The sequence below is a fragment of the Lissotriton vulgaris genome, chromosome 5 (assembly GCF_964263255.1).
Source record: "Lissotriton vulgaris chromosome 5, aLisVul1.2, whole genome shotgun sequence".
NCBI lineage: Eukaryota > Metazoa > Chordata > Amphibia > Caudata > Salamandridae > Lissotriton > Lissotriton vulgaris.
Genome location: NC_141693.1, coordinates 1561151811 through 1561164774, shown reverse-complemented (window position 1 = coordinate 1561164774; position 12964 = coordinate 1561151811). Strand labels below are relative to the sequence as shown.

At 46.2% G+C, this 12964-nt stretch overlaps 1 protein-coding gene across 2 annotated transcripts in view; it reads right to left on the bottom strand.

The window, feature by feature from the left end:
• TOX4 (TOX high mobility group box family member 4) overlaps positions 1-12964 on the bottom strand; it is a 352937-nt gene that overhangs the window by 290328 nt on the left and 49645 nt on the right. Inside the window, exon 1 of one of the 2 annotated variants that reach the window (XM_086923632.1) lies at positions 2249-2620. The exons of the other annotated variant lie outside the window; for it this stretch is intronic. Within the exon in view, the coding sequence (XP_086779758.1) occupies positions 2249-2419 (171 nt within the window). The 5' untranslated portion in view covers positions 2420-2620. Of the gene's footprint in view, positions 1-2248; positions 2621-12964 lie in introns of those variants that run through there. 2 annotated transcript variants of the gene reach the window in all.

Genomic DNA, 12964 nt, shown 5'->3' with positions numbered 1-12964 from the left:
GAAAAGGATCAAAAAGCAATTGTCTTTCACAGAGGTTTGCAGATTAAGGATACACATCTGGCTGCAAACTTAATAGGATGCATGAATGAGTGAGTAGAATGCATTGTACAAACGTTGTTATGCCCAGATTTCTTCACCGAGTAATTCATATAGTGAGATGGACAGTTTCAGGAATCCGAAACAACGAAATACAGCCTGGTTACTTTGCACAAAAAGGTGCCAATCTATGTCTGTCGCCAGCTTTACTCCTGCATCTCTAGCACTAATAACTCTTCCAGCTTTTGACCCCATAATTAACCAAAGGCGCTTTCACTTTGCTAAACTAGTTACATGCCTAACCTTACTGCAGTTACCACTCAGCAGTTTGCCTAAATGGTCATGCATTCTCCCTATGCTTTTGTGATGCCTGCCAGCATATTGATGGTATTGATACTTCTGAAAAAACACGAGACACCATACTCAAACAGACTTCCAATTCTGAGTTATAAAAGCAGTCCACATTATCTGACCAGCTGTCTAATAATATTGTACACCTCAGCCCTATTTTTTCCCAGAATCAGGCCAATGCCCTAACTTAACAACTGTATTCAAAAAGAGAAATCCGGCTGCTCCAAGAAATATATTATGATTGCAGGCTTGGATGTGGATGCAAAGATGTAAGTAAATAACCTGCTGGGGTATTCAGAGTTTGGGCCGAGGAAAGGAAAGGTTTACCATTATTTTAAAAAGGCTTTTGTCAGTGCTCTGTGACAACTTCTAAAGTAACTGTCATGAAAACTCTTCAGACAAGAGGCATCCTTATACACATTTCAATTACTTCACGCCGGTATTCAAAAGTAGAAATATGTGCTGCCTGTTACAAAAGCGCAAGCCTTATAGCCTCCTTCTCGCATCTTCTAGGGACTATTATTGGGCTCCGTACAAATATATGGGTAAATGTTTAGGTATAGATCAGGAGACCACATAAAACATATTAGAACAAATAGAAGCCTAAAAAAAGCCTGTGCCCTAGCCACTTTGTATTTAGTTTATACACATCTGATCTGGGTGATGATTTTACACCCAGATTAACATACTATCCTCTGTAAACAATGAAGATGCACACCCTTCTAAACGCACTTAAATGGGGTCTTCAAGTGTCTAAATGTAACGAATAGTGCGATTAAGTTGCTATCACGTCTACCTAACTTGGATTTGACCAGGAACTAGTCATTCGGTTATTTTGGGAAAATGATCAAAGCTAATATTTAAACAATTCTTTCTTGGCACATATAGAATCTATAATAAGGTCTTCTTTAGAATATCTGAAAAATTCCTATAAGATACTAAAGCCTCAATTGTACTCTACTCTCCATCACAGTTGTAACAAGAGACAGAAAACAGACTCAGGATGATGTTACGGCCAATAAAATCTATTGGTACTTGCTAGTCCACTACATACTTTTGGTGTAAACTGCATATTGCGCGGTTGGCCAAATAAATAACTGTATAATGTATTATGCATTAACCTGATCTGGACATCACTGAGATGTGGGCTTCTAAATAAGGCTTCCCGGTTAGGTCCATTCGATCTTCAAGAGACCATGCTTATGTTGGGCTAACGAATTGCCCAAACCAACTCCCAACCTCTCATCAGTACTATTGTAAAGATCTAGCCACCACCCCACTATTCTGTTCATCCCGCACTCTAACCTGAAAGGGACAGTTGTCACACTCCTAATCTCCGACCAGAGCTGCAAAGTGCACTGCAGCATCTACTATTTTACATCTACTGCTGCATGATAAATACAACCACGTCCGTCATCCCTGTAAATAAAATAGAACCGTCCACGGGTTTACACTCACTAAGCCTCCTACGGTAAGGGGTCACGAAGATTAAATCCAGTTCGTATTTTTAAAAGTCGTAGTGCATTTACTTCATGAGCGTATTTGAAAGGGATATGCCCCTGAAACGTATCTAAGCAACGACGCACGTGTGCGAAATGTTTGACTTAAAGTCAGTTTTGACGTTTTAGACACCAGCACGTTGATTCTTGAATTTGTAGATGTCCGTTTCCACGCGTGTCTGAAGCGTTCAGATATGGCAGAAAACGTGTCATGCTTGCTGCGGAACGCCGATGAAACTCTTACCACTGCAGCTGACTGAGTACATGTCCATAGTATGTCTTCGCTGCTCCTGAAAGAATCTCACCCCCTTACCTCTCACTAATAACTCGAATCTTGATATTGCTCCCCCGCGACCTCTCACCTTGCCGCTCCCTCCATAGCCATTGTAGAGGTGTTGGGGGGTGTACAGTAACCCTCCTAGATTGGCCGGTCCTTCCTCATCCTCCGCACCACTGGCCCCAAGCAGCAGATGGGGTAATCCCTCCCCCCCGCCGGCCCCTTCTAGCCCCCCTGTGTAGAAGTGCAGGTCCATGGCTGGCGGGGGGGGCGTCTATAACAGCAGCTGCAGCCGCTGTCCAGTCACAATAATGCACAGCTACCGTTAAGTGGACGGAATAAGAACAGCGGACTCATGCCTATCACCAGCGCACGCTGCTTCAAGGCATGGGGTGACGTCATAAGACCGCACCACATGCGTGTGACATCACTGCCCACCAGCCTCTGTTTGGCTCACAATACATAATCTAAGGGGAGGGAGAAAAAATCACTTCCGGGGAACAGATCCTCGACGGAAACGCAAAGTCGCAAATGTGGCGCCATGAGTGCGGATGTAACTAATGGAGCCCGTTCCAAGATGGCGCGGGTTGACGTATGCCGTAAGAGGGACGCATCAACTGAACAGCATTGGCTATATACAGAATAGGTCGCATGAGTAAGGAACTAAAATGCAACTGTCTAGCCCCGATTTCAGTCTCTATTGTTTTAGTTGCTGCTTCCGGTTTACCCAACTCTATGGCCATCTCTTCTGTTTCTAGGCAACAAGTCATCGTTGTGTGCGGGGCCATGCCTTTTTTTTCTTGTATAGTGAAGCGTAAAATTAAATAATTCCAGTAAACTACAAGACAACAAAACCACAGACTCCAATATTCTAACACTTGGCATCCAAAAAAGAGAACATCAGCCTACACATCACATGGTCCCAACCAGAACAATTCAGTTAGGACTGACTTCTTATAACTGGCATCTAATACTCTAGTACAGGATGGACTCATGCTGAGGTTTGCTGAAAAAATAAACATGCCGTAATATTACGAAAAGGTAGTTGCAGCTTAGTCCATGTGCTTAATGAGACTTTTTTTTTCTAAGCAGGGTCCATTGTGTTTTGTCAAATCCTGGTAAATTATATCAAGACAATTAAACGGCTCACAACTTTTATTCTTCAAGTTAACTTCCTCTCCTAAGCTCATTCTACGACGCTAAATAACAGCTAAAAAGTAAGAGATGAACCCATACATCAGTGGTTCCCAAACTTTTTTGACCCGTGGCTCCCTTGACCTAATTGGCAGTTGGCCGTGGCTCCCCACCATTTTTTTTTACCGGTGGGCGGGTGAGGGGGGGTGGGGGGGTCACCGGGGCGCAGCACACACTTTGGGAACCACTGGTCTATATCATCCCATATATACAAAGGCAACTGCTCTAAAGATGGACTGAAGGCTATGTCCCGGCAATCAACTGGCATGCCACTATGTTTATCATGTTTTGAGGTAAGAGCAAACAGATGTTTTAATCGAAGCTTTTTTAATGGGCAGGTCGGTCCGGTCTGATATCGGCTACCTGCAATTTTTTTGCTTTAGTAGGGAGATTTCTGGCACTTCTCAGCACCTTTGCAGCAATAGCATTTCATGATTTCCATGCACTGGTACATATGAGAAAAGTCAGGAAATCTTTTCTGCACATTTTATACAAGAATAAGTGACTATTTGCTTTTATGTTTTAGCACTTCCGTCCTTCTGTGACTCGTTTTACTTTCCAAAATATGTTAGCTTTCGGAACTTTAAATACATCTGCACACCATGCCTGAGCTTCTCTGATATTAAAATATAGACCTAACCAGTGTTCCCTCTAATTATTTTTGCCTCTGTGTGGCAGTGATCTGTTTGTGTGCACACATTTCTTGTTTGTATGCGCAACTGAGCGATATTAGCAAAATTGTCTAACAAGGATTGACAAAGTCTGCACCCTGCACTTAATACAAGTATACCCCTCATCCTGCACTCACAATACAGCTAAAAACGTACCCACAGGCACATACTCACACTGCACTCACACAGCACACTCCTCATCTTAGCCTTATGAAGACTCATTGCTTACCCTGCACTCACACAGACACATTGCTCACCCTACATTCAGGCACTTTGCTTACCCAATAATCAGATACACTCATAAACGCACATAAATTCTGCATTCAAGCACATTATTCACTGTACACACACTGACATACTGCTTATTTCACGTTTACACAGACACGAGTCACAATACATTCACACAGACAAACCACTCAGTCTACACTCTGCAAGCAATACTTTCACCTTGATCTCCCTATGCACATCACTCACTCTGCCCTCGCATTACTCACACTGCACTCATTTAGGCAAACAACTCATTGTATAGTCATAAAGCCACACCCAAACACTGCACTCACAATACCCACTATTCAACCTGCACTCAAAATACGAGTTTCTCGCCCTGCCCAGAATGAACACTTCCTCATTCTCACACAGGCACACTGCTGACCCTACATTCACACAATTCCCCTTGCACTTATCCAATCACTTCACTATGCACTTCTGATGACTCTCACTCCTTCCAGCATGTACTATGCCCATTACTAACCCTGCTCTCACTGTAAATTCACAAAGTTGCATCCCTCCCCCTACACTCAAACTGGTATACTGCTCATCTTCCCCTCAACATGCACACTGCTCAGTTGTACCAGATAGGGAATCATACATGTATTTGTGAATTACCCTTTTATCCAAGTGTTTGTTGGTGCTATATTACAAATGCTTATTACCCAATTTAGTGGTACACATAATCTGACTACTTCATTTTCCTTAGGGGGTCTTTTTTTAACTACAGCTTAGATTTACTTCTGCTCCCGTTCACCAATCATGGTATTGCTAATTGTCTTTTCAGAATTTGTTTTATGTGATTTGTTTTCACAAATTGCTTGTAGTAACCTCTGCTGTACGCCTGCCACTCCCATACAGGAATTGTATTATTAAGAGCAATTTTGGAGAAATCACACATGTGAAAAAGAAAGGGAAGCAGCTTTCAAATTTGCACACAGGGAAGAATGTAATATCGAAACATTTTCAACAAAGTTGGTTTATTTAATTTACCGTAAAAATATGAGTAGGGAAATGTGCTTCCTAGAGGCGGAGAACAGCATGTCCGAGATGCAGATTATTTTATGGCAGTAATTTTCAACCGGCCTCATTTTTTTTCCAGCTCTGCATTTCTCTACCTCCCTAATTAAAGGTTGAACATGACACTATTTTCTTGGAACGTCTGAGGCTTTTGTAGTAGCAACATCTTTTAAATACAAGCATCAAGTAAAAGCTAATGCTTTTATTATAAAAATGGTAGTACTAATGCTTGCAAAGTGTTTAGATCTTGTCTGCTATTGCCATCTCAAAAACAGTTTGTCACTTTATTTTCTTCAGAGAATGGCGATGGTGGGGCAGGGGAGTCGCACCTTCAGGAGGAAAAGATCACACTTACTAATTAGCAGGCCATCGAGAGCGCTTCTCCTTTCAGCAGGAGATTCCTTTGTTTTGTGCGCTCCTTGAGGCCCCCTGCCCGGTGATAATAGGCCAAGACGCTCGGGGTGCACTATACGCAACACCTCACAGGGGAAGGGATGGAACATTTCTGAGGCTGCAGTTTCCACTACCCACATCCTGCGCCGCGGCGCCCCTGGCTTCTCATCATGGCGCACCGGGGCGCCGCGGCGCACACTTTGGGAACCACTGCCATACATGTAAACTATCTCCTAAAGTTACTGCCCAGATTACAATAATGTAATGCTTCATCGGAATAAAACAAGCATTGGCAAAGTCCTTACATCTGGCTTTAAAGGAAGGTTGTATGGTAATTTGAAGCATTATAAGAAGATAGCATGGAATTGGATATGTATTTGTGTGGAAGCAGTAAATGTAGAAGAATATCGGTGTAGTTTGAAAGGTCAAGTGACGGTTGCACACTTAAGCCAGAACTAAAAATCTATGTGGGTTGATGTCTACCCTCCTCCCATCTGCGCTGCAGACAGAAAAAAAACACCAGAAATAATCTAGTTATCTAATAAACTTTATACAATGTCATGTCCTTGAAAGTTCAAATTCACATAGTTGGATAAATAAAACAATCACAGCTGAGTGGAGGACACGCATATTTTTGGATAAGTACACATCTGCCGAATCAAAACATGTACTCCTGCATCCCAACATGTGGGCAGAGTCAAAGGCCCACTCTAGTGATGCACACATAACTGTCTGGTGACAGCTGCACTATTAATCCAGACCATAAAAAGGGCACCTTTTATTTGTTCCTCCTTTTAACCACATTGTAGAGGACAATTCTATGGGGGTGCATAGTGCAATAAGTTACCTATTATGAAGTTCAAGTTGTAATCTTAACACAAGCTTTTTATTAAGAGCTTCCTCCGAGGTCCTCCATGCTCATTGCTTAAATTTAGAAAATACGCATCTGTGTATTGTTCTTTAAAAGATGTGAGCGGTCTCAAAGGTTAAAAGGCCAACTATCAAACATAGTGACACTAAGGCCTGCTTCAAATACAGCAAATATAGGATACCCATCAAACGGTTGTCTCTTCAATGACCCCTCTTTCATTAGGCTTTCCTGGAACCGGATTCCTAGACCACTATGCGGCAATAACCTCTCAGCGTCCGAAATACACAAGACGCAGTCTGGTAGCTTAATTAAGCTGTTACAGCCCTTCTAATTAGGTAAGCTCCATCCCTCTTTCGGCGTCCTGCCATACTTTATCACCTTTTTCTCAGTTTCAACATCACTTGGTTCTCATTCACGCAGGTCGACTCTGACCTAGCCTCTACTTGTACAGACTGCATCTTTCATACTCGGCCCAGACTTCTAATCGGTCTTCACCTGGAATGAACCTCCCCAAGTCACTCTGACCTGGACCTAGGTATTATTATAAATATCTTTCCCTCTCCGCCCTCAAGCATCCTACCTACTTGCATCTTGCAAGTTCATTGTTTTTCATACGCGCTTCACCATTGCATGCGTTTGCCACTTTCCTTTTATCTTAAACTATTTTCTGCTTTTGACACCAGCGGCCTACTAGCTGTCTGCTAGTTTCGCAGGTTTAACACCACTCACTGAGTTCTGTACCGTTTCGCGCATTTCATCGCCACACGCGTACTTCTAGCATTAGTTGCTCACAATTGCGTAATTCTCGTACTCATTAACAGGACTCTCGGTCCTGCGGAGCCTTGGTTAACAATTTTGTATGCGCAGAGTTATTTTCTCTGCTACAGTCTTACTCACAAGCGATCCCTTCACGCCGGTTTGACATAGAAACTGCCCTCACCAACACCCAAGTTGTTTTCAAACTATTTTCCGCTGGAGCTAACTTTGCATTGTGTCTGTTTTTCATCCCTTACTTCCCTTCCATTGTGCTGTTCTAGTTATTACAGGCAAAATGTACAAAGACATACCATTGATAGTATCCCGATGATGATCCTATAGCTTTTGTAAGGCTCGAAATGCCGTCGACTTGTTGTGCGTCATATACACTTCTTTATTTCATACTTATTTTGTGTAATGGGGTCTCCACTATAATTTGTTTGTCACGTCAAAATGTGCCCCTGTGAGAAAGTGCCATCTTTCTTGCATTGGTATGCCCCCACTTTTTTTCTGAACTACTGATGTACTTTGACTGAGTGTGCCCTGGGCTCCTGCCAACCAGGTGCCCAGGGCCTCTGTTCCTTCCCTAAAACTGTATTGAACCTAAAACCCAATTGGCATCTCTGGCCACCTATCAGCCCCTAGTAATCCCTGTGTGTCATGTCCCAAGAACCCACTGCCCTGGGACACTTCAGCCACCCCTCTAGCTGGGTGCCCTATGCCAGTGGTGTGGGCACAGGTGCATGAGCCCTGTGCCCCTACAGTACCCAGAGCCATTCCTGGGTACTGTAAGTGCAGTGATGCCATTAAGAGTATATGGTGCTGGGAGGTTGTCATTACGAACTCCACAGCACCATAATGGCTACACTGAAGACTAACAAGTTTGGTACCAAACTTCTCAGTACATTAAACCCACACTGATGCCAATGTGGGATTTAATGTTAAATGCACCAGAGGGCATCTTAGAGATGCCCCCTCAAAACCTAACTTACAATCCACGTCTGGTCTGATTGGCTGCAGAGGCTGCCACACAGCAGACATGTTGCTAGACTCTTGGGTGGAGAGACACCGCTTTCCTGGGCCTGCAACAATGCACATCCTGGGCGAGGTGCTAGGTCTGCTCCCCCAGGATGGGCAGGGGGGAAGCTTCAAAGGCATGCCGCCACTGTGAGCTTCTCCAGACCATATGCTGTACTCAGCATCTGGCCCCCACCAGTTGTAACCCCCACTCTGGCAGGAAGACTGGCGGGAAACCAGACGTCAGGAAGGGGGGTGTGCCTGGGCCAACCACACCCCTCAGGTGGGAGAGACGAGGTGAAGAACAACCCCGGGCTCCGGCCAGCTTGAAGATGGGAAGCCCTGCACAATCACAGCTAGGTTCCTGCTCCCCTCCCACAGGAGAGGAGCAGGCTAGGGGGTGTATCCACCACAGGAGAGGGACCCATTGGTCCATGCCCTTGCCCTACCTGTAACACCCCTAAATTTAGTATTTAGGGGCACCCTGAACCTTCATTCCTCAGATCTCGATATGAAAAGATCAAGAAGAACAAGAACCGCCGTGCAGCTGTTAACAACAGGACGACACCCACTGACTTGGCCCCAGCCCTACCGGCCTTTCGATCCTGGAACCTACTCCTGTTTAATCCCGGCGACTTCTGCGGACAGCAACCTTGGGACACCCGGAGGACCTGCCTGCCTTGACCATCTTAAAGACAGACTCCCATAAGCAGAGGCTCTGCTTCAACAACCAACCCCTGATGCCAGCCAGGAAGCTCAAGACCTGCCCACTCTGCACCCGCCAAGCCCGGCCCATGCCAGAGTGATCCAAGACCACGAGGACGTCCCCCCGGCGACTGGGTGCCAAAGGCCAGTGCCCAAAGACCCTCCTCACGAACCAGACGATGCCTGCAGTCTCAGAACCAGAGACCCCTTCAACCGAGACCAGCTGAGGGTAAGATTTCCCGACGCCCAAAGACACCCCTGCACCTGGCGCCCCGCGATCCCCTGTGCCTCCCTTTGGGGTACCTACCTCTTCTCCAGGATCCCAACTTACCTCTCGAAGTGGTGGTCGCACCTGAAGAATCACCGTCCTGAGTCTGCAGCCTTTGTTCCCTTTTTAGGTTTCGCCTGGCGATTCGCTGCGTAGCAGCGTTCGCGCAGGCGAAAACTTTTGTTTACCAGTATGGGGCTTTGTCCCGCTTCTCTGTTCCATTGGCTAGCTTCATAAATGGAGGCTAGCCATTGGAAGAGACAGGCGTCAGTCATTGTCCGAGGCGATTCTTGGGCGTTCCACAGATTCTTTCCCTCTCTGCAACGTCATGAAGACGTGGCCACTGTGGGCGTGCAATTTATTTTTTTTAACACTGATGTTTGTCTTCATTATTAACTTTGTCCCTGTCCCGCGTGGCTGTATCCCGACCACCTTCCCGCTGTCCGTCCCCCCTCCTGCTATCCTTGTCTTTGTTCCCGCCCTCGCAGATCACTTTTCCAGCTCTTCCAGGCCCCTCGTTGTTTCTTGATGACAACGCTTCCCTTATATTTTTGTCTAGAACATTCATCACGTGACTTGATTTTATCGTTATACGTCTAACCTTCTCAATATTGTCCTTGCTGTTCAGTTTATTCATATATTTTATCCTTTCGGTTCCTACTCTCCGTCGATTTCTTTCGGTTTCCCTGCTGGGCTCATGCTGTGGAGGCAGCTGTGCTCTCAGGGCACCCAGCCAGATGGCAGTCCAAGACAGGGAGCCGCCATGTTGGGTCTGTCGGCTGGTTGCAGGCAGTCCTCGCCGGTCCTGTTCACTGTATTTGCCTGGCTGAGTACAGGCTCAGCCTCGGACTGGCTTTGTGTTAGCAGAGAGTGGGTGGGGGCTTTTGGTTAATGAATTATCGGTGTGTGAGCGCACATCCCAGTGCCGTGCTGCAGACGGCCCTTTCCGGAGAGCCCCGTGTGGTGCTGGATGCTGAACTTGGTGCTGCTTAAAGCGGTGGTTTCCCCATCATCACTGGATGCATCCTTCTTGCTGCCTCATGCATCCCACCCAGACACAGTGAGGGAAGCGGCGCAAGGTGTCTCGTGCCCTCCAGGAAGGTAAGTCTTCGGCTATACTTAGTGCAGGGTTTGCAACGCTTTACAGATCCGCTATCCGTGCATTCAGGTAACGGTTTACTATGGAGGCTGCCGTGCCGTGCTCTGCATTTCTTTACAACACGGGCACACATGCACTGCATCGCAGAGTCGTAGATATTTCGTAATTCTTGGTTGCTCACGGTCTCTTATTATTTATGTATGGATGCATTATTTGACTGCTGGGAGCGCATCTCGGTGGGTTAATGCATCGAATGGCGAGATCGCTGTATATGCACTGCAGTGAGTTTCTTGTTTCTATTTTAAGGGGCTTGTTAATATTCAACAAGAGTTCATCTTCTCTAGGCTTTTTGTATGCACACAAATGTTGTGGTAAATTGAGATTCAAGGGCTTTGTCAAAGACCACTCCAGCGTCCCCGTGTTACCAGATTACACGTTGTAGCACACAAACTTGGCTTCGCAGTTTGAGATCGTGACTGTTGAAGTTTGTATTGTAGGCATTTTAGACGTTTGATGTTACTCATTTTAAATTGTGGGTACTTGAGAGGTAGCAATGGCTTAATGGACAGCAATGTACATTGAGCCAGGTAATAAACTAGGGCACGCCCACCTCCTCGTATCCCGCTGAGCTCCGCAAACTTCACAAAGGTAGCCTTGAACTCAGGGGATGCTTAAGCCAATCTCTGCTACAAGGGAATATGTTTGTAGAAGATGACCCCCATGTGAGCTCTATATAAATGTTAATGTTCACTGTTTATATGTAACTAGATACAAGCATTAGCTTTCGTATAGCGCTTCCTGTTTGGCAGAGGAAGGAATCGAGGAATCGGAAAATGAAGGGATTTCACCACAACTAAACCAACTCTTCTCCCGCCTCCTGAGGTCACCTTGGTTTCTTGAAAAGACAAGGCTGTGCTTGCTTCCCTGCCCCCTGGCTGTGCTTGCTTCCCTGCCCCCTCGCTGTGCTTGCTTCCCTGCCCCCTCGCTGTGCTTGCTTCCCTGCCCCCTCGCTGTGCTTGCTTCCCTGCCCCCTCGCCGTGCTTGCTCTCCTGGGTGTGTGTGTGTGGCTCTGTGTGTGTGTGGCTGTGGGTGTGTGTGGCTCTGGAAGTGTGTGGCTGTGGGTGTGTGGGTGAGTGTGGCTCTGGGTGTGTGGCTCTGGGTGTGTGGCTCTGGGTGTGTGGCTCTGGGTGTGTGGGTTTGTGAGTGGCTCTGGGTGTGTGGATGTGTGTGTGTGGCTCTGGGTGTGTGTGTGTGGCTCTGGGTGTGTGGGTGTGTGTGTGTGGCTCTGGGTGTGTGTGTGGCTCTGTGTGTGTGTGGCTCTGGGTGTGTGTGTGTGGCTCTGTGTGTGTGGCTCTGGGTGTGTGGGTGTGTGTGGCTCTGGGTAGGTGTGTGTGTGGGTGGGTGGGCGTGGCTCTGGGTGTGTGGGTGGCTCTGAGTGTGTGTGGCTCTGAGTGTGTGTGGCTCTGAGTGTGTGTGTGTGGCTGGCTCTGGGTGTGTGTGTGTGGTAGTAATTGCTGTCTGATGAGCTTGTCCAGTAGGGTACAATAGGTCTTACATTTGCGAGAGATTAAGCTGTTGGCTATGTAAATGACAATGCCATTTATTTACCTGTTTTCAAAACCAACACATAAATAACATTTTTGTCATTTACAATGCCAATAGCTCTAACTTTTGCAAAGGCGAAACCGTTGCATTGTAAACGCTTGTTACCTTTCCCATTGAATAACATTGAGCGCCCGACGGCTCAAAGGCACCCTGCACCCAGCCGCCTGAGTGCCCCTGGCAGTGCAACCTGTGCCCTATCCTACTTCCCCATTTGCCCTGAGCAAGTGACCAGGAGCCCAGCTCCCACAGCCGCGTGGCCCGCTAGCCAGCAGCCACCAACCGGAGGCCCCCTGCTCCTCATTGGATAACATTGGGCTTAACTACCTCTGCACCGGGCCGCCCCTGTGCCGCTGAGGGTGAACCAACTATACCTACCTGACACTGGGGGACCCCTGAGTCTATGCTCAGAACCCTAACTTCACCAGTCGAGTACTCACTTGGAAACTGGTAACTCATTTACCTGCCATTGGATAACATTGACTGGTTTGACTCGAAAAATCTTCTAAGTGTGAAGTTTTGAAAACTTAAAATATTCCCATAAAATCAACCGAATTACGAAGTACTCACCTGTGATCAGGAGAGAAGCCAGTATAGCATCTTGTAGCGCAGTACTGAACCACAAAAGTAATCCTAGCCGGGTTTACTAGTAACTTGAATTTTCTCTATAGGAATCCATTGTGTGTTCGTCTGTGAAATTTCTTCTTAGTGTCTACTTTTGAAAACTTGAAATATTCTTTAAAAATCATACCACATACTGAAACGTAATTATTTTGTATTTGTGTTTGTATAGCCCGTAAATCACCCGTAGGTCTCAGAGCGCTTGCAGATGCTAGAAAGGAAAACAAGTACACCAGGTAGCTAAAAGAGCCATGTCTTTAGGAGTCTTCGAAATTTAAAGTGGTTGGATTCAGTACTGATGCTTAGGGGAAGGGCAT